General features: G+C 53.1%; 2 protein-coding genes across 3 annotated transcripts; both read right to left on the reverse strand.

Annotated features, from left to right (window-relative positions):
- Nucleotides 1-507: 507 nt before the first annotated feature.
- Nucleotides 508-10,787, reverse strand: P2RX6 (purinergic receptor P2X 6). Of its 2 annotated transcripts, XM_066331111.1 has the most exons (12): nt 10,572-10,787; nt 10,322-10,466; nt 10,074-10,145; nt 7,948-8,023; nt 7,424-7,517; nt 7,066-7,146; nt 6,210-6,351; nt 5,925-6,034; nt 3,870-3,963; nt 2,185-2,250; nt 1,404-1,481; nt 508-697 (listed from the first exon to the last, which is right to left on the reverse strand). In XM_066331111.1, exons 1-12 carry the CDS (start codon nt 10,694-10,696, stop codon nt 659-661), a joined length of 1,122 nt encoding a protein of 373 aa, XP_066187208.1. In that variant the 5' UTR covers nt 10,697-10,787; the 3' UTR covers nt 508-658. The 2 variants fall into 2 exon arrangements, with proteins under 2 accessions (XP_066187208.1, XP_066187207.1); XM_066331110.1 differs by lacking the exons at nt 508-697; nt 1,404-1,481 and having other exon boundaries at nt 1,495-2,250.
- Nucleotides 10,788-19,230: 8,443 nt separating this feature from the next.
- On the reverse strand, nt 19,231-25,369 carry SLC7A4 (solute carrier family 7 member 4). The gene is made up of 5 exons (XM_066331112.1): nt 25,298-25,369; nt 23,101-24,150; nt 22,308-22,984; nt 21,394-21,502; nt 19,231-20,865 (listed from the first exon to the last, which is right to left on the reverse strand). The coding sequence occupies exons 2-5, from the start codon at nt 24,080-24,082 to the stop codon at nt 20,672-20,674; spliced, it is 1,962 nt and encodes a 653-aa protein (XP_066187209.1). The 5' UTR covers nt 24,083-24,150; nt 25,298-25,369; the 3' UTR covers nt 19,231-20,671.
- Nucleotides 25,370-27,207: the final 1,838 nt, after the last annotated feature.

The raw sequence follows: 27,207 nt of genomic DNA on the forward strand, positions 1-27,207 counted from the left end.
CCTTGCTGAGCATCAGCCCTGGCAGGAGGCAACAACCAGGGTGGAGGAGCCACTGCACACCCCTAGGAAGTACCAGCCTGATCTGAAATCTTAAGCTCAGCTCCTAAACTCTCCCTGAGCTTCCCAGGGAGGTTCTTAGAATCCAGGTGGCCCATGTGAAGCCATTCGAGCTGGAAGCATGCAGGGTTACCATGAGGTACAAGAAGAGCACTCCACAACCTTACAGTCCCTCCAAGGCCACAGACAGAGCAGAGCCTCCTCCTGCTTCCAGAACAGCTTTATTCCATTGCATCCCTGTTTTTCAAGGGAAATCAAGGCCCACAGTGATTGGAATGTGGAGAAATGCAAAATGCTTTAAGCCTGCTTTGTGCCAAGCAGGACCTGCTGCTCCCCAGCATGCTCTGGTTCTGGGGCAGCTCCGCAAGCACTCTGCTTGGGCACTAGCTGTCAGTGTTAGGAGCTGCCCCTAGGATGGCTCTGTGCTCCAGTAGCCAAGAACTGCTGCTGCTCTCCAGGAAAGGCAAACCCTAACCCCAGCAGGGCTCACCTGGGCCAGGACTGGCCCACCTCCACTTGGGCTGCAGCTGTGTCCACATCATATCTACCTGGAGGTGGCTCTGGAGGGGAGGGTGTTTGTGGTAGAGCATTCCCGATGTCCCTAAGCTGTGGCCTCAGGCTTACCTTTAGGGGGTCTTGCCTGCAAAATGAACAGGGACATCAGTATACAACAGGCATGGAGGCAGCCTAGCTGGCCCTTGGCTAGTCTGCTTGGTTCCATGCAACCAGATTCACTGTCCAGGACTCTTGCTCCACTGAGGATTCAAGATCAAGTATTAGGAAAATTTATACCCCATAGGATGGTGCAGCTTTGGGATAGTGCACCAGGAGATAGGGGATCTCAGTCCTCAGAGGCTCCAAAGACTTGGCCAGACAAAGCTGGAGATGACCTGAGACAGGGCTGCCAGCTCTCCCGGTCTTTAGGGGCCTCCCTGTGACTCCCTGATTCACTAGGTCAGTGAATTCCCACAATGGAATCATGCTTGGCATATAAATCTGTCAATGAATCACAGAAGATTATGCCCTGAAGAGCCGGCCTCTCTCTGCACGGAGTCCCAACAGATTCCATTTGGAAGAGGGTGAAAAAGCATAGAGCTGGGTCAGTTTCCCAGGTAAGGTCCCCATGGCAAGCCACTGATGTTTTGACAGTAGCTGAGGTCATGGTGCTGGTTCCTGACTCCTGGCACTCTTTCCCAGTTCAGACTGGCAACCAAGCCCAAAAGTTGGAGACTAAGAGCTTCTCCACCAGTTTTTGTCCTGATCTTGGGAACTGAGTTTTAAAGGGCAGAAAATCATTAAATCTAAAATTATTCACTTCAAAACCTCCCATGTGGCCCTATCCTTACCTCCTCAAACTTCTCCTTCCAATAAAGGTCAGCCTTTGCATCCAGGTAGAGCAGAACCAGGTCACAGATCATCGTAGCCTGGAGACAGACATTGGAGATGAGAAACTTCCCACAGGAATGCCTGGCCTTCTGTCCTGGCTCCCACTGAGCCCTGCAGCCAGCTGTGGGCATTTGTTGGGGCAGTAAGTGAGCCCTGCCTCCAAGCAGCTCCAATGCCTCTTCTCTGACCCAACCCAGTCCCAGGACCTGCATAGAAGGTCAGACAGGATCCCTACGCTGCAATGGATGGACAGGGAGGGCTATTCCAGCACCCTCACAGTCACATATGGACTGGGATGAACATGTCTGAGAGGAAAGGGGGGCATGTGGGGGACCTCTGTATTACTCTGCTGGAAGAGAAGAGCCACAGAAGGGCCCTACAAGGGGCTGCCCCACCACAGTGACAAGACACTGGGTCTCTTCAGTCATAGGAGAAGCAGACAGGAACCGGTCTCTCCTGCCAGCAGCATCCCAGTGACGCTCTGTCCCAGGATCCACACAAAAACCTGACCTCCATGAGATGCAACCTTGACAGCACTCATGATCCCAATCCAGTGGTGCCATTACTAATGGTCACAGGGAGACCTGAGCTGACACCCTGCCAGGCCATCTCCCCTCTGTGCTGGCTGGCACTAAGCCAGCCAGCCAGGAAGCCTTGTGCCCAGGCAGGCAGGCCAACAGCTGAGAAGTGGCAAATCCCAAGCCACGGAGTGAAGGAAAAGAGTGTATATGGAGTACTCACGGCACCAAAGAAGGCGATGCTGGTGCCAAAGCTCACGGCAGTAGGAACAATGCTGAACTTCCCAGCCTGGTGAGAAACAGTGGAGGGGTAAGAGAGAGGGTGGAGAGTGGTCAGAGGGGTGAGAAGGTTGTGGACTGAGCCTTGCAGGGCAGCACGCTCAAAGTCATGAGGTGCTGAAAGGATCCAGGGATATTTCCCCATGCTCATTTGCAGGAACTGCTGCTGTGCTGACTCCAACTCCCTTTGGCTGTCAAAGAAGGGACTGAGGGGCCTGATGACCTGAAAGCAGCAGAGGTTACTGTGACCCACCTGCTTCTGCAGGCACAGCAGGAACCTCCCTCTTGCTGCAGCTGCCACCCATGGAACCATATCCCAGTAAACACAACCCTGATGTGATGTGTCCCTCCTTTCACAAATGAGTCTGGTGGCTTCACATCTGGCTGCTCTATCCTGCTCCACAGCTCCTGGACCTACTCTCTCAGCCTAGAAGTGGTACACAATGTCCTGCACTGTGTGCTTCACTTTTTTCAGGTGCAAAGGGCACTGCTGAGCACAAATGACCAGCTGTGGACATCTCTCAGTGTGGGAAGTGCTCTTTGCACAGGCTCCCTCTTTGGAAAGCTAAGCACTGAGTTTGTTAGTGATGCTGCACAGAGTAGCATCAGCAATCACGAAAACATGAAATAGTTTGGGTTGGAAGAAACTTTAAAGCTCATCTCATTCCACCCTCTGGCACAGGCAGGGACACCTTTCACTATCCCAAGGTGCTCTAAGCCCTGTCCAGCCTGGACTGGACTTCCAGGGATCCAGAGGCAGCCACAGCTTCTCTGGACACCCTCTGCCAGGGCATCACTACCCTCACAGAGAAGGATTCCTTCCCAATATCCCATCCAGCCCTGCCCTCTGGCAGTGGGAAGCCATTCCCTGTGTCCTGTCCCTCCAGCCCTTGTCCCCAGTCCCTCTCCAGCTCTCCTGGAGCCCCTTTAGCCCCTGGAAGGGGCTCTGAGCTCTCCCTGGAGCCTCCTCCTCTCCAGGTGAGCACCCCCAGCTCTCACAGCCTGGCCCCAGAGCAGAGGGGCTCCACCCCTTGGAGCACCTCTGTGGCCTCCTCTAGGCTAACTCCAGCAGCTCCAAATCCTTCTGGTCTAGGGGACACCAGAGCTGGAGGCAGCACTGCACCTGAGCAAGGCAGAGAAGCAGAATCCCCCTTTACCTCCTGCCCACACTGCTGAGGATGAGTCCAGGACAACAGGGGGTTTCTGGGCTCTCAGTACACATGGGTAGAGCATGTCCAGCCTTGATCACGCCACACCTATACCCCCTGAGGGTCCTTTTAATCAAGAAGGGATTAATTGTCCAGGTTCAGTAGAGTTCAGGTTGATCTTTGTCAGTGTGCTCCCATCATAAGACCCTCTGAGAGAGACACCCACAAGCCCAGACCAGCTCACCTTGCCTACTGAACAGCTTCACAGCCCCCATGACGCTCAGAGAGGGAAATCTCCCTCTTCAGGGTGTTACCAAAAGGTTCTTCTTCAAATGGGAGAGACCGTTTTCTCCTCCTCTGCTTAGAAATCTCTGGAAAGAGCTCGCCAGGGTGTGGAGAAGTGACGGTGTCAGAAACTATGGGGGTGGAGTAGGAGCAGTGGTGCAAGGAGTCAGCCCTGGGGCTGAGGAGCCCAACGTACCTGGCCACGCACAGAGAGGTCGAAGCGGATCCCATAGAGCTTCAGCAGATTCCGGTAGAGCTGCCGCTGCGAGTCCCAGTAGTAGGAGGCAGTTCTGTGGGAGACATTGGGCATGGCTCAGAAAGGCAGCCCCATGCAGGCAGGGAGGGAAGGAGGTGCCAGTGCCAAAGGATTGCTGTGCCTGTGGGTGTCCTCCAGGCTGGGAACTGAGCATACACACGCAGCGATGACTCACTGGTACCAACGGCAGGGCATCAGCATCCCCTCAGCACCCAGTCTGGGTCACTGGGAGCACAGAGCTCTCAGTGTGCCCAGTTCAGGTGGGCATAGTCACAAGTCCCTGCCCTCAGGCAGGTAATGCCCTGCTCAGCTCCAAACACAACAGAGCTACAAAGTGTGGGAACAACCACAGCATCCTCATAATGACAGACCCTGCCCTGAGTTACCATTGTCTGTTGCCCTGGAATCACTGAATTATTGGAAAAGGCCTCTAAGATCATTAAGTCCAATTAAACCAGCATTAATCCATGTCCTCAGGTGCCACATCTACACAGCTTTTAAATCCCTCCAGCAATAGGGACTCCACCACTGCCTTGGGCAGCTGCACCAGGGCTGAACAAGCCTTTCAGTGTGTCCTGGGTTGTTGTATAGGATGTATTCTATCACCATCTTCATGAACTGTTGGAGCCAATTGTTGGAGCAGTGCTCTTCCCAGGCCCCCCTCCCTCTGGGGTGCCTTCAGTTACTGGCCCATCAATGCCTTGCCATGACTCACAGATAACTCCCTCTTCGGTTATCTCTCTTTAATGGGCCATCAAGGAGCCCCTGTGTGACTCATCATCCCATTGGGAGATGCTCTGCCCAGGGGGAGGGGCCAAGCATTCTCACCTGGATATAAGCTGGGATTTGGGACAGTAGAAGCAGCCCTCACCTATTGGATTCCCAGAGGACCAGAGCTCCCAGACCTTTCTACAGGCTCAGTGCTTCAGGAAGACCACCTCACCTGGACTGCTTCCATCACCCTGCTCAGGTTGTATTCTGACTCTGTCAGTGGTCTTTTTGTATTATTGCATTTATTTTATTTTACCTTTTTTCCCTTTTCTTCTCATTAAATTGTATTTCTGACTTGGAGCCTCTCACTCGTTTTACTTTCAAACCACTACACAGTGAAAACATTTTTTCTAACATCCAATCTAAACACTCCCTTAGTGCAACTTCAGGTTGCTCCCTCCAATAAGGCTCTCTCTGCCCAGGGAGGTGGGTGGAGTCACCATCCCTGGAAGTGTTTAAAAAAAGACTGAATGTGGCACTCGGTGCCGTGGTTCAGTTGAGGTGTTAGGGCTGAGCTGGACTCAGTGATTTTGAAGGTCTCTTCCAACCTAGTTATTCTGTGATTCTGTTGTTGCCTGGGAGCAGAGCCTGAACCCCCCTGGCTGCCCTCACCTGTCAGGGAGTTGTGCAGAGCCAGAAGATCCCTCCTAAGCCTCTTTGTCTCCAGGCTGAGCCCCCACAGCTGCTCCTGAGGCTCCAGCCCCTTCCCCAGTTCTGCTCCCTTCCCTGGACACAGTCCAGCCCCTCCAGGTCTCTCGTCATGAGAGGCCCAGATCTGCCAGGACTGGAGGTACCCCAGCAGGGCGAGCTGCCACATTAGGGCTGGCACAGATCAGGTGCCCTTGGCCTTCCTGCCCACCTGGGCATACAGTTCATGTTCACCTTCAGGTCGTTTTCTGCCTGCAGCTTTCCAGCCACTCTGCCCCAGCCTGGAGCATTCCATGGCATTGTTCTGACCCCAACACAGGACCTGGCACTTGATGTTGTTGAACCTCACACTATTGGCCTTGGCCCATGGATCCAGTCTGTCCAGTTCCCTCTGTAGAACTTCCTGCCCTCCAGCTGATCCACACTCCCACCCAGCTTAGTGTCATTTGTGAACTGCCTGAAGGAGACTTCCTGCCCCTGCTGCTCCTTTCAGAGTGTCCCTCAGAACTGAAATCTCAAACAACTGCCATGTGCTGATCCCACAGGCCTGTGTGGCCACTGTCCCAGCATCCTCACCTGAAATTGTACTTTGTATCCTGCAGGCTGAAGGAATACTGTGGCTGGCACTGGGTAGTGGACTGGTCCAGGTCGCAGTTCCACTCGATAAGAACTCTGATGCTTCCCCCCTACAAAACATATTTTATTCCAGGAGAAGCATGCAATCAGATTGGCTGAGTCATTAACTGTTCAGGCATTCCCAGCTCGCATAGTCCCTTAGCATTTCAGGTCAGTCCTCTGCTTCTTGCTCATATCCTTGGGGAATTTTGAGTCACCTTCCATAGTTACAGAAAAAACAAGTACCAGCAGTGCGAGGTCTCCATAGTTCTCTCCAGCTGCCTCCACCATGTCACGAACACGGAACACAGGGCAGAAGGGGTTGAAGACTGGATCATATGTGCAGCTCTTGAAATAGCTGGGGTCAGTGGTTTGTAAAGTGTTGCACCTGAGACAGGACAGAGGGGAGGCAGGGCTGTAGGAGGTCATGGTGCTTGGCTGTAGGACTGCAAAGGAGACTCTCTCATTGGCCCACTAGTGCTCCTGAATCAGTGGGGGGACATCAATGCCTCGCCTAGAGCCACAGATGGGGAGACGGTGGAGAAAAGCCAGCCCAGAAGAATCTCACATGGAGTTATCCTCTATAGCATGTGCCATGGCCTTCCCTTCTATCTCTTTGTGCTCCTTTGTTTCTTCCCAGCACCCACATCTAGTCACTGCTAGGGACAGTTCATGCCACGCCTCCTGCCATGGTAAGGCAGCACATTGTGCCTGAGGCAGTGGAGCCAGTGCAGCCCTTTACTTGCCTTCTGTGAAACCACTCTGCAAGGACTAAAAGACAAAAATATTAGTTTCTCTTCCAAATGAGAACTTGGGAATGGCTGGCCTTGTCTGGCTCTCCACAGTGCTCTATATGGGCAGATGGACACCAGTCCCTGTCTCTGAGGTGTCTTCATCCTACCGCTCTTAGAGCAGCACACTGAGCACAGCTGAAGTACCTGTATTCACCTCAAAACCTGTCCTGCCCTAACTGCCCCAGTATCACCTGCCCTGGGTGTCACTGGCTCCATGAGTCCTTCAGCTCCTCAGCCCCACTGACAGGCTCAGTGCCAAGGCTGGACCAGGCTGCATGCTCAGCCCAGCTCGGAAGTACTGTACTTACTTGGAGAAGTTAAATTTGGTGAAGTGGACAGTATTTTTTATAAAAAGAGTGAAATTCTCTGCCTCAGCCAGAAGAGATTTCCTAGAAAAAAAAAAACACCAACAAAGCCAAGTCTTGCACAGTGGCCAAGGTCCCTTCATGAGCTCTGCAGTCTCTCCTGCAACCCCAGGATTTTGGCTACAATGGACAGGGGCAAGAAATGCTCTTGGGTGAAGTCCTCTGAGTTTAACTGACCAGACATCAAAGTCAGAGGTCTCCCTGAGCCTGGCTGCCCCTTGGGAGAGGGGCAGATTCCCTGTTAACACAGAGGGAAAGAGCCAAAGCTCTCAATATCTGCTGTCTCCTCATGTGTGATTACCTGGGCAGGGTGCCATTCTCCACAGGGCACCAGCCGTAGATCTCACAGGTGGAATGGGTGGCACTGAACATCAAACATTTCCCGGTTTTTATCCCTAGAAATGAGACAATATAAGAGGCGGAGAGAGTTGAGACTGATCACCTGGAGAAGACTGTGGAGAGACCTCAGAGCCCCTCCAGGCGCCTAAAGGGGCTCCAAGAGAGCTGGAGAGGGACTTGGGACAAGGGCCTGGAGGGACAGGACAAAGGGGAATGGTTTCCCAGTGATAGAGGCAGGTTAAGGTGGGATATTGGGAAGGAATTCTTGCTTCTGAGGGTGTGGCCCTGGCACAGGGTGCCCAGAGAAGCTGTGGCTGCCTCTGGATCCCTGGAAGTGTCCAAGGCCAGGCTGGACAGGACTTGGAGCAACCTGGGATAGTGGAAGCTGTCCCTGCCCATGGCAGGGGGTGGAACAGGATGAGCTTTAAATTCCTTTTTAACCCAAACCATTCTAGGATTTTGTTTCTTTAGCAAAACACCCAGTACCATTGCCATGAACCACAGGGTTTCCCACAGGACAATCTGCATCTTCTGTGCACATCCCATCGAGGACAGAGGGGCTCTGAGAGGGACAGAGAGAAGAGCTGTCACTGTGGTGTGCAGCTACCTGAGGCCATGCTGTCACTCACCGCCATTGCTGCACTGCTGCTCCTGCTTCTCCAAGTGCTTCCCAAACAGTTAGAGATGAACATCCACCAACCTCCAGCCAGTCAGAAGAGAGGCATGTCCAAGGGGCAATCCTTCCTCTCCAGAGCACTTGCATCCTGCTGCTCAGTGGCAGAGGAAGCCCCAGGAGCTACCTCAGACCTTTCAGATGGAACTGGGAACCAGCACAGAGGGATTCAGGATGGCCCCAATCAGCCCATTAAGCACCTTGTAAAGTACCATGATGAATTCCCTGGGGGAGAGCTTAATAGTCCCTAAATCCAGCATAACACAAGTTTTACAAGAGACAAGAAAATCTTCACCTTACTGTAGACCTACCTGATCGTCAGGAGCAGTAAAAACCTCTCATTCAAACACAGAGAGATGATGATTGTTCAGGGAACACCACTAACAGCACCCTCAGCTACACCAGGCCATGACAGAAGTCACCATCTCATCAGAAACCCACCTCCCCAAGCTCTGGGGGGCACAGAGGCTCAAATGCAGGAAGACAATCCTCAGTTATAGAGTCAGAAGTGGGGGTCTGTTCAGGCCTTCCCTGGACGGCCTCAGGGCAGCCTCAGCCCCTCATTCAGGTGTAAAACCGACCAACATGATCTGAGAGGAGCAGCATCTTTGGGCTGGGTGGGGTCTGTCTAGGGGTCTGAAGTCATTACGGGATGCAGGCGAACATCTGGGGATTCCACAAGGTGTTTAGGGAATGAGTTATTTAGGGGAGGAAGAGAAGGCGGGAACACGGTAGTCTGAAAAGGAACACAAACACTGAAACATAAAGGCATAAAAGGATGCAAAAACTTAAGCGCATGTACAGCCACTGAAACAGCTCAGCTCACGTTTGGTGCTGCCTCTGGCCACAGACACACTCATCTGCCAGCACCAAATACTCTGATTGTCAAGAATATTAAGACAGCTCAAACTCCCTGCAAAGCCAAAAGCTGCCACTACTAAATATTCAAAGCTTTCCAAATATGAATGTCATCTACAGCCCCAGTGCCAGAAACTGAGGAACTCTTAGAGATCAGCATGGGTGTAGGCTGGGACAAGCACCCACACACACCCCAGCTCTGGAACTGAATGAAATCCTCAGGTCTGTGTGTCCTCGGCTTGCACACTGCAAACCCAGCATCTAGAGGTGCCCATGGCTGCCTGTGAGAACCCTGAAATGCCCTACAACACTTCTCCCCTGCTGGAACTTAAGGAGTTCTCAGCATTTTAAAGATGGATCATTGGTGCCTTTTTCCCTGACCCAAACCCAGCGTTTCTCCTCCCAGCATTTGGCCACAGCAGGAGCTGAAGGGACCATTAGGACAACTGGTGCTTGGCTTAGGTACAAAGTGCCAGCAATGGTACAGCTTAAAGGACATTTACTCCCATCTGTGAGCTGGGTCCAGCCTGGGAGAGCTCAGCAGAGGAGCTGGCCTGACTCCAGCCTAAAGGGAAGATTTCTCCCAGAGAACATATACCATTAAGTGCTGGCTGGCAAACCACCTAGACCCTGGGCTCCATTCCTCCTAAAAACAGAATGCTAAGATGGACATTAGTCCTGCAGCAGGGAGCTATATAGGCAACATGACACAGGTAACCATGGAGTGTATGTCAAGGCATCCTCTTGTTCAAGAGCAGCAGAAAGCCCAAAACGGTCATGCAGTGCCACCACACAAAGTGCTCAGAGTTGGAGAGGCCCTATGTCCCCTGTACTGGCCACCACAAACAGTTCAGGTAGAGCATGTGGATACACCTCTTGGCTTGTGAAGGTATGACAGAGCAAGTGGAGATTTGCTGGGGAGTGCCATGAAGCAGGGAGAATGAGGGGAATCTGGTTTTGTGGGACTATAAATCCATTTTTTTCCTTTTATCTGGTTTTCTACTGGGTTCCACTGAGCAGCAGGACCACTGGCTCCATCCCATCCTTGTGAGGCTGAGCTGGGGCAGGTCCATTGACTCACCTCGGCGCAGGTACCTTGGGCTTGCTGGATTGTGGCAATGAAATTGGTCACAAGGAAAAGCACATTTTCTCCCTGGGAATCAAGAAGGTGCTGTTAACGGGAGGCTGACACTAGGGTGATCCAAGGGCGGAACAGGGTCTAATGACCTTGCCAGGTCTTTGGGAGGCCAGTGGTACCCGCGGCATCCCCTTGCCAAGGTGACTAACCGTACGTGTGACCTCCCTGCCCCGCCCGGATCCCAGCTGTACCTGCGGGGGCCAGGTGAGATCCGCAGCATCCCAGAGCCGCCGGCCCGCGGCCTCGGCGGCCGCCGCCCCCTTCACCTTGGTGACCACGGCGACACGCGGGGACGTGTCGCGCTCCTGGTACCCCTTCCGCAGCAGCAGCACCCACCTGCGGAGGGGCGGGGGGCTCTGAGGGACCTCCGGCCGGGCCCGAGGGCTGGGGGTACGTCCCTACCTCAGCAAGGACCGGCCCCCCCGAGGGCAGGGTCCCTACCCCAGCAGGTAGCCAAGCGCGCTCAGCTGCAGCAGCCGGTGCAGCAGCCCCACCCGCCGGTTCCGCGTCAGCGAGAACTTGGCAGTCTTGTAGTCAAGCAGGGCCCCGCAGGCTGGGTCCGGCATGGCGGCACCGGGGGTTAAGGCGGGAACAGGAGGGGCAGCGGTACTAAGGGGAAAGGCGGGCACGGTAGGAAAGGCGGACAAGGAACGGAAAGGCGGGTACGGTGGGGACAGCGGCACCGGGAGGGAAAAGCGGGCACGGTAGGAACAGCGGCACCGGGAGGGAAAGACAGCGTTAGTCACTGCGCCCTCAGCACGGCCCGCGCTCCCCGCCCCCCGGCCCGTAGCCCCGCCCCTCCCCGTTGCCAAGGCGCCGGGCGGGGCGCAGCGGGGACTGCCGGGCCGCGCCTGCCCACAGCCGGGTGAGGCTCCACCGCCCCCGGCCGCGGGCCCTCCCCACAACGAGAGTCACAGAATGGCTTGGGTTGGAGGAGATCTTAAAGATCATCCATTCCCACCCCTGCCATGGCAGGGACACCTCCCACTGTCCCAGGCTGCTCCAAGCCCCGATGTCCAACCTGGCCTTGGGCACTGCCAGGGATCCAGGGGCAGCCACAGCTGCTCTGGGCACCCTGTGCCAGGGCTGCCCACCCTCTTAGGGAAGAGTTTCTCCCTAGTATCCCATCTAACCGTGCCCTCTAGCAGTGGGAAACCATTCCCTGTCACTCCAGGTCCTTGTCCCAAGTCCCTCTAGCTCCTTGGAGCCCCTTTAGGCACCTGAAGAAGTTCTGAGGTCTCCCTGAAGCCTTCTTCAGGTGAGCACCCTCAGCTCTGTGCTAAACCAGCACAGGGGCCCCTGACCAAGGGATGGGCAATTTGTCTTTCCCACTAATGAAAATTCCATCATTCCTCTGGATGTTGGAGCAACCCAAGTTTTACATCAAAGATACATCTAGGGCCCTTTCTAGCCTGCCCTGCTGGAGGTTCAGGGACCGACCAGAGGCCAGGGCTCACCACATGAGACATGATGTTGGCCAGCAGTGGGGATTTGCCAGCAGACTGCTTTGAAGTGCCCAGGGACCAGAATAATCTCCTTCCCTGGATGCAGGTGGGAGGATGGGATATGTAAATGGGTCAGTATACCTCTTGCCCCTTGGGCTGAGAATTTTTCCTTTTCCCTCCACAGTTTTTAAGTATTATTTTTTGGGAAAAAAATAAACCTTCTCTTTTTAAATTAATATTTTAAAATAAATAATTTTAGGAAGAAATTATAAACCTTCTGTACATTCATGTCAGGTAGCCCCACCTGAAGCTGCTTTCAGCAGGCACAGCACCTTAGAAATGTGCAGTTTGCATCATAAAAGAGTACAGTCTTTCCTACCAATTTTTTGATGATAAACCTTTCTGTTCAGTTTATTTTGTCTGGAATAGTTCTTGGACGTCCCTTCCAGTTAACTTTCCTGTCTCTGATATCTGTGGATGGAGAAAATAATTTGATTTTGTAGTATCTTTTGTATAATCACAACGCCATGGCTATGCTTCTGTTTAACTGTAAATATTTTTGAAATTAGAATTGCCACTAACAGAGAGGAGGATACTTGAGGCAATACAGGCTTAAATGTTGAATTCAGAATTCAGAGCACCTGTGAGTAAGCTAAAGGGGCACTGACTCCAGGTGCAGTCATAGGCTGCAGGCAGAAGTGATGCCTAGGAGGTACATTGTCACGCACAGTGGCCCAAAACCTTTTCGTCTGCATTGTGAATAGTCACAGCAGAAGTATTTTCATCATTTTAATGGAAAGATAAATAATCCTTTAAAAATAATGAAATATCCTTAACTGTATCCAGTGTTTGCTTTCCTGGCAAAGCTTGAAATGATTTTTCAACGGGAATCTTGTACTTATGTACACCCACGTCAGCCTGTGTTTGAGGCCTCTCTTTGCTGGTGACTTTGGAGATTTCTTTTCTTGCTGGTCTAAGCCTTGTTACTGCTCTTTTCTTTTGGCTCTTGACTTTAAGCAGCTGCTATTTAATTGCACATCCCTGTATTCACAGCACACCTGTGATGCTCCCTGGGCCTTCATCTGCACTGGTGTCACCAATCTCACTTGTATTGGATTCCTTTCCTCTGAACTCTCCACTTGTGCACATGTTTGTTGTGAATCATCACTCATCCCTAACCTTCCAACCTTTAGGTTACTTTTTGCATCTTCCTGGCACTGGCTTCACCTTCTCCATCTACAGCTGTTCTTGGGCATCCCCAGCCATGCATATCTCCGAGATGAAGATTCACACATCTCCCTATTCCTGGTCTCACCCAGCCGCTGTGCTCCAAATCCCTCTGCTTCCAGCATTGCTTTGATGGGTACAGACTCAGAAAGGAAATACTGATTTTTTTTCTCTGCTATGCCACATCCCATGCTGTATGCCAGGTTCATATTCTCCCTGGGGGGTGTCTTTCATACAAAATTCAACATCTACTCCATTCACTGTTTTACAATTCTTAGTCCTCATAGATCTTACCTGCTAGGGCCTCCTCCTTGAACATCCTTCTTGTCTTCAGTGGGCTTCTTTGGCTCACAGGAGAGAAATCAATCTTAATCCTCACCACTTCTGGTCTCCAGGAACACCCCAGCCATCCCCCTCGTTCGTTCCAAGTTCCATGCTGCTTTTTCTTTTGTGTGTGTGTGTTTACTTTTGAAGGCTGCGGTGGCTGCTTGTCACCATCCCTGTCCTACTCACCTTCTGTTCCTTTCACAGTCCAACAGTTCTCATGGACAGGTATGGACACGGTTTCCTTTTCATTTGTTGTGGATGACACCCTCATTTTTTTCCCGGCTCATTCGAAACTCACAGAACACTTGCTGAGCAAACCTATTCTGATTTCCAGCGGCTCTGGGAGGGGTTCCAGGACCAGGAGGCTATGGGAGGCTCCCTGGCTGCTCGGTGTCGGCTTTCAAGCTCCACACCAGCTGGAGAAGGAGCGGGGTCAGTCACAGCTGCACTGTGAGCACCAGCCCCTGGCTTTGTCATGGTGATTGGATTTTCAGTGCCTCTTTGCTGTGTTGGCAACCTGAGGTCAAAGAACATAGATGTTTCACTGTCTGGCAGCTTCTGCTTTGGGCTTGTGGTAAATGAGGTAGAAAAAGATGTAGTTTTAATCACCTAGAGGTAATAGAGACAGTTGCAGAGAAGTACATGAACTAACCCAAGCTTCCTTTTAACTCTTAAACTGTTTGGTTTCATATATTTTTTCTTAGGGAAGATTTTTGGAATGGCTATAGCAGAAAACATTGTATTAAACTTAGAATCAGCTGGAACTATTTCCACAGCCAAAGGCAGCTGCCTCAGCCAAAGGCTTGGAGCAGGGAATTGTTTTCACTCCTGTTCTTAAACTGTGAGAGCTCACATGAAGCTGATGTGGTGTTGGTCTTGTGCCTGTCCAAGAGTCATCTGTGACCTGGGATCACACAGACCTTGGAATTAAGAGAGAAAAATCATCCAATATCTATGGACATATCACAGTTACTTTCATTTCTCTGTTTCTAGTTTTTCCCTTTTTAGAGTCAAAATTACTATAATAAATATTTTGAATGGTTTGATTTCTGATTCCTAAATCAATACAGATATTGTTTTGTAGTCTATATATTGTTTTTTATTCTACTAAAAACTTACTTACCAAAATAAAAACCAATTCTTCCAGCCTCTGAGGCTGAAAGGGACCACATGGTGGTTAGTGGTGAGTTGGCAGTGCTGGATTAATGACCTCTTTTTCAACCAAAATGATTCTGCGATTCTATAAAGTTTATCTTCTTTATTTGAAAATAATTCTATGATTTACCTAGTGGGGTGTGTCCTATAAATGTGCAAATCATTTTATAGTTACATGTCTAATAAATCAAGCCTCTGTTTTGGTCTCAGGACTGTCTGTCCAAATCATTTGCATGTTTTAAGTATGGGCTGCAGTCTAAATCTGGGCTGTCTCTAAAAACAGCAGAACCATCCTGACACTCCTCAGTCTCCAGATGGAAACTTTGTGTATTGAACACAGAAGCTTTATGGGGCTTGGTTTAAATCAGTGTAAGTGCTTATATTTTAAAATACTTTTCACCATTTATTGCTTTTGCTAGTCCTTTGCCCCTAGACCTTCCTGTGTTCTCCAAAGAAGAGATGGAAATTAAAATCCTGTGAAACAACACAGTCCAAGTCTGTCCTTATTCAGCAGCTGGAGAAGATCCACTTTCCCCTGTTTTGACGCACATGGATTTGTTTGTCACTGGAGTCAGAGCTGTGTGGTTTTAGGCTCAATAAACCTATCAACAAACCACTTGTGAACCTAAACACACCTGGTGAGCCAGCAGTGTTATACCAGGCAACGTCACTGGGATAGGAGCCTTGAGCATCCCATTGTCCTGTGGGTTTGATGAGGTGGCTGAGGGACATGGAGCACAAGCCTGCCCTGTGCCCAGGTGAGATTTGCCTTCCTGGAGGGCTGCCGGGAGAAGAGGGAGCAGGCAGCTGGAGCTGGCCTGGAGGTTTATGTGGGAAGTTGGAGGGATTTGCTGTGCTTTGGCAGCTGCTGCCAACAGTTATGAGGAATTAACATGTAGGGAGAATTAACTGTAGTTCTGTTATACTGAATACCAGTTATTCCCAATTTGCCTGTGGATCTCCGCAGCTGGAATCACTGTTCCTCTTTCCTCAAACTCAGTTGTGTTCTCTCTGTGTTGGAAACCAATCTTGGAATAACTCACCAGAAAACTTATTGAATTTCTGTTCACAAGTGATTCAATGGTTCTACTACTGTACTACTGAGGTGTGGTGTTTTTTTTTTGTTTTTTTTTTTGTTTTTTTTTTTTTTATTTCCAAGTGTCAATTTCATATTGTTCTTTTTGCTTTCTTTGCAAAACTGCCAGATAGCAGTTGGACGCCTCATGAAGGTGTTACAGCACACTAGCACTGCTGCCTCTTTCCAGGTCCTGTCCCAGTCAGAGCATTGAGGTTACACAAATCCACATTGATTGCCACTAATGGTATTTTTACAGAATTCTTGAGTAGCTCTCACTTTGCTCAGTGGCCTTTTGAAGCCTTGACTGTCCTCTTCCCCTGTCACCTCTCAGAAGAATCTGCCAGCTTGTTTTGCTGCATTGCTCTGAGACTGCTCCAGCTTCTCATTTCTGGAAAATAAGCATTACTACTCTGGGGAAGCTCAGTGCCTGATTCTATGTGGAACTTCTCTGGTGTAAGTTACACAGGTGATCCCTAAGTTCTAGCTGTAGCAGCTACTAACTTTGGAGGCAGGGCTGGGCAGTGGAGCCTACAGTGTGGCTCCAGCTGCTCCAACTACACAGAAAAGGGGGGTTTGTGTTTTCCAAGTATTTTTCTTGAGCACTTCCATTTCCTTTAGTATATCGAGCATGCTGACAAGCCCAGAGGTGCATTGACTCTTGTCCCAGCAAGGACTGGAGCCCCCAGTGCTGCCCTAGAATGCTTCCAGCATAGCAAGAGAGGTGTGGGATAATGAGAAATCAGCCATCCTGGCTCCAGAGGAGCCACTTGCTGCAGCTCCTTCCTTGCCAGCATCTGACAGATGTTTCACAATCTCAGGCCAAGTTGTCATTGCCTCAGGAGGCATTTCTGGTCTCCTGCCTGAATCTCCCTCATGGCAGTTTCAGTCCACTGCTTCACTCCATGTCTCCTGTGCATGTAGGAAAGATTTATTCTCTTTTTATAGAATCTGCAAGGTTGGAGAAAAACGCTAAGATCATTGCGACTGGTAGCTGCAGTTTTGTGGCTGTGTGTTACACGTGGGGAAATGGCTGCTTCCTCCCTTGTCCCCAAGGCAGATGCAGCAGATGCATCTGGTGTTGGAATGGAACCTCTGCCACAGGCAGAGGCCCATGCCATGTGTGCCCTTGCATACACAAGTCCTTGGAAAGTGCTGAGACGGAAGAGCTGTGGCTGCAGGGACTGCTGAGACACAGCAAAAACACTCCTGGAATGACCTGGGGGCCTGTCTGCCTGACCACCAGCACACATCATGCAGGGATGAGGGGACAACAAGACCACCTTGCTCTATGGCATCTTTTAATGCCCTGACATTCCCCTGCTGGTGGCAGGAGCAGATACACCACTGCTGGCATCCTGGAATGCTGCGTGATGCTTACCTCATCCTTGGGCTGTGTCAGCAGGAGGAGGAGGGGAGCATGGCAGGATAATGAGAGGATTACTTACAGCCAGCCTCCCTGAGCCCTGCAGCTCATCTGTACTGCTTTCAGAGCCGTGGGAAGCGCGGGAATGGGGAGGGATAATTTAGGAACATGAGGCTGGGAAGTGATTTAATTAGGACGTGGAGCTGCTCTCTCCTGGGCACAACCCACCACCCTCTTCCAGTGCTTGGGACTCTCCTTTTCCTCCCTCCAGCATGGACAGGGCTCAGCTATGCAAGCAGCTGCTTATTCCAGTTATTAAACTGTGACCTGTGACTCCTGCTCCCCTGTGCTTTACCAAGCAATAGCCCAGCAATCCCTGTGGGTTCCACAGCCCAGTGATCCCTGTAAGAGCTCCTGCAGCCCAAATCTTTGCAGCTCCCACTGATCCCATCCTTGGGGCTACATGGGCTGCAGCAGTGATCCTGTGCCCTGAAGCCTCCAAAATCATCCCTAGCTCAGTTCTTGTGTCCATCCCTGGAGCATCCCTGAGCTGCACTTGGGGCTAAAGTCCACAGCCTTGGTTACTCACTGCCATTTAAAAAGGGGGTAGGTGGCAGCCCAAACACTGATTTTGTCTCTTGTATGAATCTCGTGTTATTCCCCTCTGGATTTGCATTTCTTCTTGTCCTGGTGCACCTGCCTTATGGGAACTGTCCTCCCAGGGCACAACAAACCAGCACTGTCCTGCCAGCTACTCTTTCAGTCCTCCCATCCAGCAGCATTACTGGAGAGGCTCAGCCAGCCCAGGGTGCTGCCTGTCCACTCCCATGGTGTCTGTGGGGATTATAATCCAGGACTCACATTAACCCTCTTAGCCCAGCCCAGAGCACGTGTGCCAGAGCTGCTCCTGCCCCGTGGCACATAAAGCTGTTCCCAGTTCCCAGAGCCCCAGCACTGGCCACTCCAGCACTGACCCAAATTACCTCCATGCAGCTCTGGAAAGAGATTGCTTTCCTATAGTCTGATTACACCATTGCCATGGCTCCCAGAAACAGAGGGCTTTATTTATATTTTTAAGCTAATTTGGAGAAGGATACTGCTCTGGAAAACAGGTGTATGGTCAGCCACAGGGAAGCAGCAAGCAGCTGTTGGTGGAGCTCCATGAAACAGGGTTCTGGGAGCTGTGCATGAGAATGGTTTCATTCTTCATCTGTTTGGAATCGAGGGTATGGATGGGGCAGCCAGTGTTTTCTCTTACAATTAAATGCTGTCATCTTAAAGCCCTGCTGATGCTGTTTAGTTTGGATTATTTTTATCTGCTAATACAATTTTCAGGAAAAAATTCCTGTAGAAGGGCTGTTTGGGTGCCAGTGGCTGCTGCCATCCCCCCCATTTTTTATGTGCATTAATGAGTAGTCAATTAAAAATCAATTAATGCTCTGTGCAGAGCATGTTACTACTGTAGGATAGAGTATGACACATGAACTGAACAATTTTGTAATCCTATTAAAAACAAACAAACCACAAGTGTGCTCAAGAGGCCCCATTGGCCTCTCAGGTGCTGGAGAATTAGACTCCAATGCTATAACAGCCTGCTGGCTGTATCCCTGGCACCCCCTGCCCTGCTGGGGAAGATTCTGTGCTTTGTGTGCCACAGCCTAACATGGATTTCTGTGCATTTTTAGAAATAAATGTTTTAAAATAGAATAAAGATCAATGGTTACAAGGCTCACTTAATAACTCGTTGGTCTTTTGCAGCTTAAAAGGCTGATTGAGACCCCTCCTAGGAGAACTGAGAGATGTGATTGCCATTGACTTTCCTCCATAGCGGAACATAAAACATCACCTTCAGCCCATCCCCTTCTGTGAGGATGTTCCTGCCCTTCCCCAGCCCTGTGCTGGGCTCCCTTCTCCTCCTGTGTCCCTGAGGATCTTTTTACTTGCCTTTGTCCTGCTAACAAGGGATTTATTACCAAGATTAAAGCAGAGTCACTAAGGAGGGTTCAGCCTGTGCCTCCCCGGGTGCTTGTTGAACCCTTGCTTTTTAATGAAGAAGGACTCTTATCTCAGGAAGGACACTTCCCTAGAGAACTGCAGCGTTGGGATGAGGGTAACTCTGGGTTATAATTAAATTCCCATTAATTGCACAAGTTCTTACATTCCTTGGCTCATAACCTTGGGCAGCTTTAGTGACCCTGCTGTCGTGCTGGCTCAGCACTGTCCTCACTGTTCACAGTGGGGTTCAGTCCTGTTTGGGTCAATATCAGGGTATTTGTGTACTGTATGGCTCAAGTCCCAGTCTACCCCAGCCCTGTTGGGTCCCAGTTTCTGTAGGTCTGGCTGGAGCCTGTCCTCGTGACTGGAACCCCAGTGGCAGCAGGATGGCAGTGGGCAGCATGACCCTCCCTTTCCCCGCTTTCTGGGGGGGCTTTCCTGAACATTGACTGGGGAGCAGCTTTTCACCTTGAGTCTTGGGGACACAGAGATCACAACCAGCCAGAGCCATAAACAGAAACAGTGTTTATGAGGATGACCAAATCAGCCCGTTGCTCACAAGCCACGACACAGAGGTGCCAAGCGGGGCCACAGCTCCAGTGGCGGCAAGCTCCAGCGCAGGGATGAGGCGGGATATGGAGCAGTGCTGGCAGACAGAGGGGTTCACCAGGGCCAGCGCATCCCAGTGAGGATCCCCACAGCCTCTCTAAGGCCCCCCAGGGACTGGCCAGCAAGAAGCAATGGAACAGCTTGCCCACAGTCTCCAGCTCCTTGCAGCATGCCGAGTATGAGGATGGAGTAGGTTGTCCATGCTGCAAGGCTGGTCAAGTTTGCAACCTCACACTTGACTAACTTCCAAAACATGCTGAAACTCTCTTCCCTTCACTTTAGGCTGCCCATGGGCAAAACACCCAGGGGTGGCTGCAGCAGTGCAGCTGAGGACCTCCACCCCCATGACACCCTTGCAGCTGGGGTGACCCCAGAGCATGGGGAGGGGGCAATACTTAAAAGCACCTGCTGAGCCTGTCTCAAGCCCCAGGGAGCCTGGAAGGGGCATCAGGGGGGACTGAGTCCCCATGGTGGGGCAGGTGGTGTTGCTGGGGTGAAGCAGTGGGGAGCTGGCTCCAGGCAGACCAGCCCAGGGATGCTGCTGGGGACTTCCAGGGACAAGGCAATGTACCTGGGGTCGTGAGCACCCATGCCCCACTCAGGGCTAGGGAAGGAGCCTGGCATTAATCTTCCAGTGAGCATGGCCTGCAGTCCACCTCTCAGACAGCCAATTCCAGCAGCTGGGAAGATGCAGCTGGGGTTTTGCTGTGCCAGTATCCACTGGCTTTCCTGGGGTGCCTACCCAGCCACCTACTCTGGCCATATCCCTTTTCCATGTCATGGCTCTAGCAGCCCTTAAGTTCCATCAACCCCAGCCTTTGAGGAGAGCAGCCCTGGGGACAGGGATGGCTGGCGTGCCTGTGGGGATGCATGATTGGCCCCTGCCTCCTTCCAAAGGGGACTCTGCAGGAGGCAGAGGGGCTGCGCTCAGGATGAGAGTTAGGATGGGCAACACTGGGCTGCCTGTCCTGGTCCCTGGGGAACCTCTGTGTTCCTACTGCATGGATGTGCTGGCAGACAGGAGATGTGCTGCACAATGCCAGGGTGTGCTTGAGGAGAAGTGACAAGGACAAGGTCCCTCCTGAGCAGGGCAGGCACTGGGCTGGGACCCAGCTCCTGAGTGCAGGGGATGGGGAGGGAGGCAGCTGGCCCCTCCACACTCCGTCAGAAGTGTGTGGAGAATGGTGAGCATCCTCATCCACTCCAGGTAGAGCCCGTCTCCCAGGGAAGCTCCAGTGGCTCTGCTGTCAGAGGCACCAGGAGGAGGGGGGTGGGTCTCTGGCCTCACTGCGGGAGGAGATTCCGACGCTCCTATCTCCAGGTGCCCTTGTTGCCAGGAGTGTCATCTCTTGCAGTCATCGGTGTTGCTGTCTGGCAGCCTGGTGGCAGGCTGGGAGGTGGGCTGGACTGCCTGCACCCTCTCCTCCAGGCTGCCACCTGGGAATACCACGTAGCGGGCACTGACGCGCTGGGGCCGCGGCTCCCGCAGGTTCTCCTTGCTGTGCCAGATGCCATAGCCAAAGTAGACGAGTAGGCCTGCAGCGGGACAGGGACAGCAGGGGCTCCAGCACAGCCTGGCTGCTGGCACCCTCATGGCTGGCATCACAGTGGAATGTGGCACGGATGTGGCCAGCAACCCGGCAGAGAAAAAAGCTAAAGCTTTTTTAAAGCTTTTTTTTAAAACGGGGGCTTTAACTGAGCTGCTTGCAGGAGGAAAAGTGTCCTGCAGCGTCTTAAGAGCAAGGGGAGCACCCTCAGTCCCTGGGAAAGGGAAAGGACTTCCTGAGCCCCAGGGAGCTACCCCAGGAGCAGGGGGTAGTTCTGACCCAGGGCTTTAAGGAGGATCTGAACTTTAACAGGAACAAGCTGTGACGCTCTGGGAAACAGAGAGGCTCAGGAGATACTGGGAGACCTTGGCGTGCATCTCCAAAGGGGAACCGGAGGCAAAAAGGGGTAAAGCATGCTCTACAGACCTGTAAGTGGAGAAGAGGAGCTGCCAAAGCAGCTGGAGAGTGCCAAGGCAAACCTGCTCCCCCTTCCTGGAGCAGCCGTGGGAGCACTCACCTAAGAGGAGCCAGACAGCGAAGCGGAGCCATGTCATGTAACTGAGCTTCAGCATCAGGTAGATGTTGAGGATGATGCTCAGCGCTGGAGATAGGGGTACCAGGGGGATCTGCAGGAGAGAAGAAACTGGCAGGGGTGAGACCTGCAGGACTACATTCTCCATCTTTAAAATCATAGGGACAAAAGACAGTATTGGCAAACGTGTGGGAAATAGGGATTGTCACCTCGGAATTTCTAGAAATGGCACTTTTTTTTAAGGAAAAGGAACAATGGAGCCAAGAGCTGAGAGCCCAGCTGGCAGGGTAGGCACAGGCATCATCATGAGGACCAAACAAGCTCCTGACATGATCTCGAGCCAATGTGGTCCTTGCTGGAGGAGCCACATCAGGGGCATGGCAGGGAAGTGGTATCATCACTGGTGTTAGGAAGCTGCAATTACTACATCAGGGCTCAGGTGGACTGAAAACAGGAGAGGGGGAACACAAGAGGCATAGAAGTGGTTTGGAGGATGAAAATGAGCTCCATGACATAGCTGAAGGGCAGCCAAAGTAAGGAGCTGAGGCAGAAGAGGAGCAGAGGAATTGTGGGGTTGCAGAGAAGGGAGCCGAACGTGGACAGGAGCCCCTCACCCTGGGTCCCATGAGATTGATCCCCATCCCACGGGATGGACACACAATTGCTGAGGATGTCCCCTCCTGGGGACCAGTGGCCATACAGAGTAACTGCAGAGGCACCAACAGCCCCCATACCCAGTGTCCACAAACATCCTCTTCCTCCTCCCTCCCTCCTCCTCCTCCTTCAGCAGTTGTGGTGCTTTCAACAAACTGCTGTGCCTGGGAGCCCTGCAGGTCCCTGAGAGCTGCCCCCACCTCCCCTTACCGCTGCAGGATTCCCTGCCTGGGTCCTGGGCATACCTGGAAGGTCTGGGTGCTGTGCTGCTGCTCGTGTGCCCAGATGAGGAGGAGGCTAAGCAGGAAGCCCAGACTGAAGAGGACCAACAGCAAGGAGTAGCTCCAGGTGGGCAGGTGGAGGTGGGTGTTGCCAAACACTAAGATGGAGCAGAGGCATATGGCAGACACCATCAGGGTCACCACAGCCACTGTGACCACCTCACCTGGGTAGAAGTCGCTGAGGAACTCCAGGTAGGGCTCAAATGCTGCCTTCAGCTGCCCTGGCTCCCGCTGCTCTTTGCTCTTGTCTCTGTCCACCAGCTGCAGCTTGTCAGAGAAGGACTCGTACTCCTTCAGATCGCCCCCAGACGGGCCCTCGTGGGGCTCCGGGTTGGGCTGGCCACTGGGTGCCAGTGCAGGGACATCCCCCTTCTGCTGCTGGAAGCGCAGGACGATGATGCTGGCAGCCACAAAGGTGTAGGCCAGCAGTGTGCCAATGGACAGGAACTGCACCAAGGCCTCTAGGTCAAAGATGAGGGCCAGCAGGGCCATAAGCAGCCCGAAGACCACGATGCCGATGACGGGCACCTGTGTGCGGGGGTGCACTCGGGAGAAGACCTGAAAGAAGAGCCCATCCTCGGCCATGGCATAGACGATGCGTGGCAGGGAGAAGAGGTTGCTCAACAGAACTGTGTTCATTGCTGAGGGACGGGTAGAAGAAGGAAGACCCCATCAGACCCAAACCCAAAATGGGGATTGTTCCCAGCTCCCAAGGCGGGGGGGTGGGCAGCTCCCTCCCACCACTGCCTGTACTCACCACAGATGGAGCCAGCAGCCACCAGAAACCCTGCCCAGGCGTAGCCCCTCCTGTAGAATGCATCGGCCAGGGCAGAGTCAGGGTCCAGCGTATGCCAGGGCACCATCAGCGTCAGCACAACTGACACCAGGATGTAGGCACCAGTGGCCAGCCCCAAGGAGAAAGCAATGGCCCTGGGGACAGCCCTCTGCGGGTTCCTGGCCTCTTCACTGGAGGCTGCAATGACATCAAAGCCAACAAAGGCATAGAAGCAGGTGGCTGTGCCAGCCATGATGCCTGACAGCCCATATGGGGCAAAGCCACCCTCCTGAGTGCTCCAGTTCTTGGGCTGTGCAAGGACAAAGCCCATAATCAGGATGAAGAGGATGACCCCCATGCTGATGGCCGAGAAGACGTGATTGAGCCAGGAGGACACTTTGGCCCCAAAGGAGATGAAGGCGGTGGCTACCAGCAGGATGGCAGCTGCCAGGAAGTCTGGATAGTGGGCCAGGAACGGCACCTGCCAGGCACCCACATGGGTCTCGGTGAAGTTCTTGATCCTGTGGTTAAAGATGGAGTCCAGATAGCCACTCCAGGCCCTGGCCACCGCGGCCCCCCCAATCATGTACTCCAGCAGCACGTTCCAGCCAATGAGGAAAGCCCAGATTTCACCCACGGACACATAGGTGAACATGTAGGCAGAGCCTGTCTTGGGCACGCGGGCTCCAAACTCAGCATAGCAGAGAGCAGCCAAGAGTGAGGCAAAGCCAGCAATGATGAAGGAGACGATGACAGCGGGGCCAGCAATCTCCTTGGCCACAGTGCCTGTGAGGACATACAGCCCAGAGCCCACCATGCCCCCAATGCCCAGCAGAGTCAAGTCAATGGTGGAAAGGCATCTGTTGAAGGACGTCTCCATCATGTCATCCTCCAGGGTCTTCACCCGGTTGAGCTTCTGGCAGAAGCGGGTCAGGTCGGTCGAGCGGGGCAGCCATCTCGCCATCCTGGAGGCAGTGGGCCCTGCCCTCAGCAGAGTGAAGCGTCCTTGGTGGTGAGATTCTGCCTAGAGACCTGGTAGAGGGGCAGGAAGGGGTAAACATTCCCTTGGTAGTGAGGTATCAGGTGCTGGGGACAGGGTGGAAAAGCCACCAGGGCACATTCCAGGTGTCCCTGGCTCCTCAGCCAGTATGGAGCTCAGCACAGTGTGTCTTCCTCCAGGGGTGGCACACAACAGGGACATGTGCCAGGTAAACCACAGCATTCATTCCCCATTAAAGCCCAAACCAGACTGCTCTGGCTCTGATTAAGGTTTCCTTGCTACCTCCTCTCCACCTTATGCAACATCTACCTGAACTTCACCCTGCTGTGCAACCACGGACCCCACCATGGAGGCATGCAGCATCTCCCTGCTTCCAGGATCCTGCTGCTTCCCCAGGGAAAGCTGAGGCATGATGCAGAAGCTCCAGCAGAAGTCCAGAGCAATTCCCATGGGAGTCCTCAAACAGACAAAAAACAGCCAGCGCCAGGGACCAGCCACGCTGGCAGCTGCCACCATGGCAGTGGGAGGACACAGCACTAAAGACCATCAGGTGCTGCTTCCCAGCTGCTCCATGGGGTGATTGGTCACTTTGGGGACACTCTGCCCTCCCAGTTGCCCTCCTTCCTGTGCCGGAAGCCCCCCACCTATGTAAACAACATGTCCCGCTCGGACGGGTGGTGCAGCCCCGCTCCAAGGGTTCACCTTTCAGAGGCCAAAAGGTCCCGGAAAGCCCACTGGGAAATGATGGAATGACAGGGGAGATGACGGTCCATGAGGACAACGTGCACAATCCGTGCTGGCTGAGACTTCCATCCCTGCGCATCCAGGTCCCCCCGAGCGGAGTACCCCGTCTGCAGTACTGGGGTGCCCAAACCCAACAAACGCAACAGGCGCGGCTGGGAGGATGCAGAGCTCGGCGCCCACCGCACACGGAGCATCCCCGGAGTTCGGGGGGTGGCCGAGGGTGGGGATCCCCGGGCCGAGGAGGGTGTGTGTATGGGGGGGGAGGGTTCCGGATTCATCCTGGGAGGGGAAAGGCGAGAGTTTCGCCCCTGCTCGGCCCCGCCGCGATGCCGGTTCCGCGCCGCGCCGGGCCCCCGATCCCGGCCGCGCTCCCCCGGGACGCTCCTCACAGTGTCGGTTCCGGCCCGGCTCCTCGTCCCAGGGGTTGTCGCTCACCTGCGAGGGTGGCCGAGAGCCCCGGAGCAGCCACGGACGCACCTGCTACGCACCGCCGCCGCCGCCGCCGCCCGGCTCCGCCTCCCCGGGCCCGGCGGAAGGGCGGGGGCCGGGCGAGCTGCCGGCCCCAGGCCCGGGGGTGTCTGCCCGGAGCGGGGAGCGTAGCTTGGGGTGCTGGGGCTGCACTTCCAGCCCCTGGGAACCCCTACGACCCCAAAACGGGCATCTCCCCGCGAGTGTGTGTGCGGCTGGAGCCGCACGGAAACGGGATACAGGGTGGTCGTGGAGATGCTCCAAGGGCTGGAGCCCTGGGCTGCTCTGGAGCCAGGCTGGGAGAGCTGGGGGTGCTCAGCTAGAGAGGAGAAGGCTCCAGGGAGAGCGCAGAGCCCCTTCCAGGGCCAAAAGGGGTTCCAAGAGAGCTGGAGAGGGATAAGGACCTGGAGTGACAAGGGGTAATGGCTTCCCACTGCCAGAGGGCAGGGATAGGTGGGATATTGGGAAGGAATTCTTGGCTATGAGGGTGGGGAGGCCCTGGCACAGGTTGCCCAGAGAAGCTTCCTGGATCCCTGGAAGTGTCCAAGGCCAGGTTGGACAGGGCTTAGAGTAACCTGTGAAGTGGAAAGTGTTCCTGCTCGTGAGCTTCTAGTCCAAGATCTCTTCTAACCCAAACGACTCTGATTTTGTGATGGAGCGGTTATCCTGAATCCTATCCACTGGATGGAGTTCTGGATGGAGCAAAATGCTGAGACCCTGCTTCTCTGCCTCTAGTCAGTCTACTCTGGAGCTGCTGCCTGAAGGGCAGGCACATCCTGTGTGCTCAGGTATTTATTATGGAGAAACTGAGGTGTGGGGAAAGCTGGAAAGCTGTGGGAAGGGGAGCTCCTGAACAGGCCCCTTCAGTTCACAGTCCTCCTGCCTGGCCAGGAGGCCAAACCCTGAGCAAAAGCCTGTGGTGCTTCCACCTGGCTCTGCAGGGTAGTGAAGGGGAATCACCTCTATCCATATCTAAGTCAAAAGGTGTTTCTTTTCCAGAAGTGCTTCACCTCCTCTTGAACCACCTTCTGCCTCTCCAGCCCCCTGGGGCGGGAGTTTCCCAAGCAGTCACCCATCCCACCCAAACCTGCCTGTTACAGGTGCCTTGCAATGCTGCTGCTCCTGTTTTTCTAGAGAGTGAAGTCGCCCTCTGTTCACTTATAATTTTATCTCCATTCTGTCCCCTCTTGTGTCTTTTATCAAAGATAAAGGAGTCCAGCTCAGCTGGAAGGTGTTCCAGATCCCTGATGTCCCCAGGGCCTTTGCAGAGCTTGTTCCATCCCTACAGTGCCTTTGTCAGGGTGAAAGGATTTGCATTTAGGTGCTTCACAGCAGCAACATGTTTTTCATTTTATTCTCTGATCCCCTTCTCATGTCTCATCTAATTTTCTAATGGTTCCTGGGCACTTAAGCTGACCATTTTCATGGACCCACCAGTTATTACCCCAAATGTCACCCTCAAGTTGCATCCATGACTCAGAGCCCACAGTACAACTCTTGAGGGCTCCCACCCACCTGAACACATTCACCTTTATCCACACTGGATCGACTTCTTTATGTGGAACGGGCCTTGCTCTTCTCCTCAACGGCCCAAAATATAGGAAAAGGAAGGAATAAACAGGACTTGTCCCTCCCTGTCACCCATCACTCACCTTCCACCACTTTCTGGGTGAACATGGGGCTGGCATAGAGCCATAGCTCTCCCGTTAGTCACCTTGCACCTCAACAGGGAACTTGATCCACAGGTTGCATCCCCTCTCCATGTCACTTCTGGCACAAATAGAGCTCTGGGCGGGCACTTTTGGTCCAGGTCTGTGGATGGCTGAAGCCAAGCACATGTTCCTGGGACACCAGCTGAGTTTGGGAGCTGCACAGGT

The sequence above is a fragment of the Sylvia atricapilla genome, chromosome 17 (assembly GCF_009819655.1).
Source record: "Sylvia atricapilla isolate bSylAtr1 chromosome 17, bSylAtr1.pri, whole genome shotgun sequence".
Lineage (NCBI taxonomy): Eukaryota > Metazoa > Chordata > Aves > Passeriformes > Sylviidae > Sylvia > Sylvia atricapilla.

What these genes read in the sequence shown, in the direction of transcription:
- SLC7A4 (XM_066331112.1), bottom strand. Translation starts at nt 24,082, where the DNA reads ATGGCGAGATGGCTGCCCCGCTCGACCGACCTGACCCGCTTCTGCCAG. An exon ending in ACAGCACCCAGACCTTCCAG is followed by an intron (nt 21,503 to 22,307) that starts GTATGCCCAGGA and finishes TCTCTCCTGCAG; the next exon opens with ATCCCCCTGGTACCCCTATC. An exon ending in CGCTGTCTGGCTCCTCTTAG is followed by an intron (nt 20,866 to 21,393) that starts GTGAGTGCTCCC and finishes GTCCCGCTGCAG; the next exon opens with GCCTACTCGTCTACTTTGGC.
- P2RX6 (XM_066331110.1), bottom strand. Translation starts at nt 10,696, where the DNA reads ATGCCGGACCCAGCCTGCGGGGCCCTGCTTGACTACAAGACTGCCAAG. An exon ending in ATCTCACCTGGCCCCCGCAG is followed by an intron (nt 10,146 to 10,321) that starts GTACAGCTGGGA and finishes CTTGATTCCCAG; the next exon opens with GGAGAAAATGTGCTTTTCCT. An exon ending in CCCTGTGGTTCATGGCAATG is followed by an intron (nt 7,518 to 7,947) that starts GTACTGGGTGTT and finishes TCTCATTTCTAG; the next exon opens with GGATAAAAACCGGGAAATGT.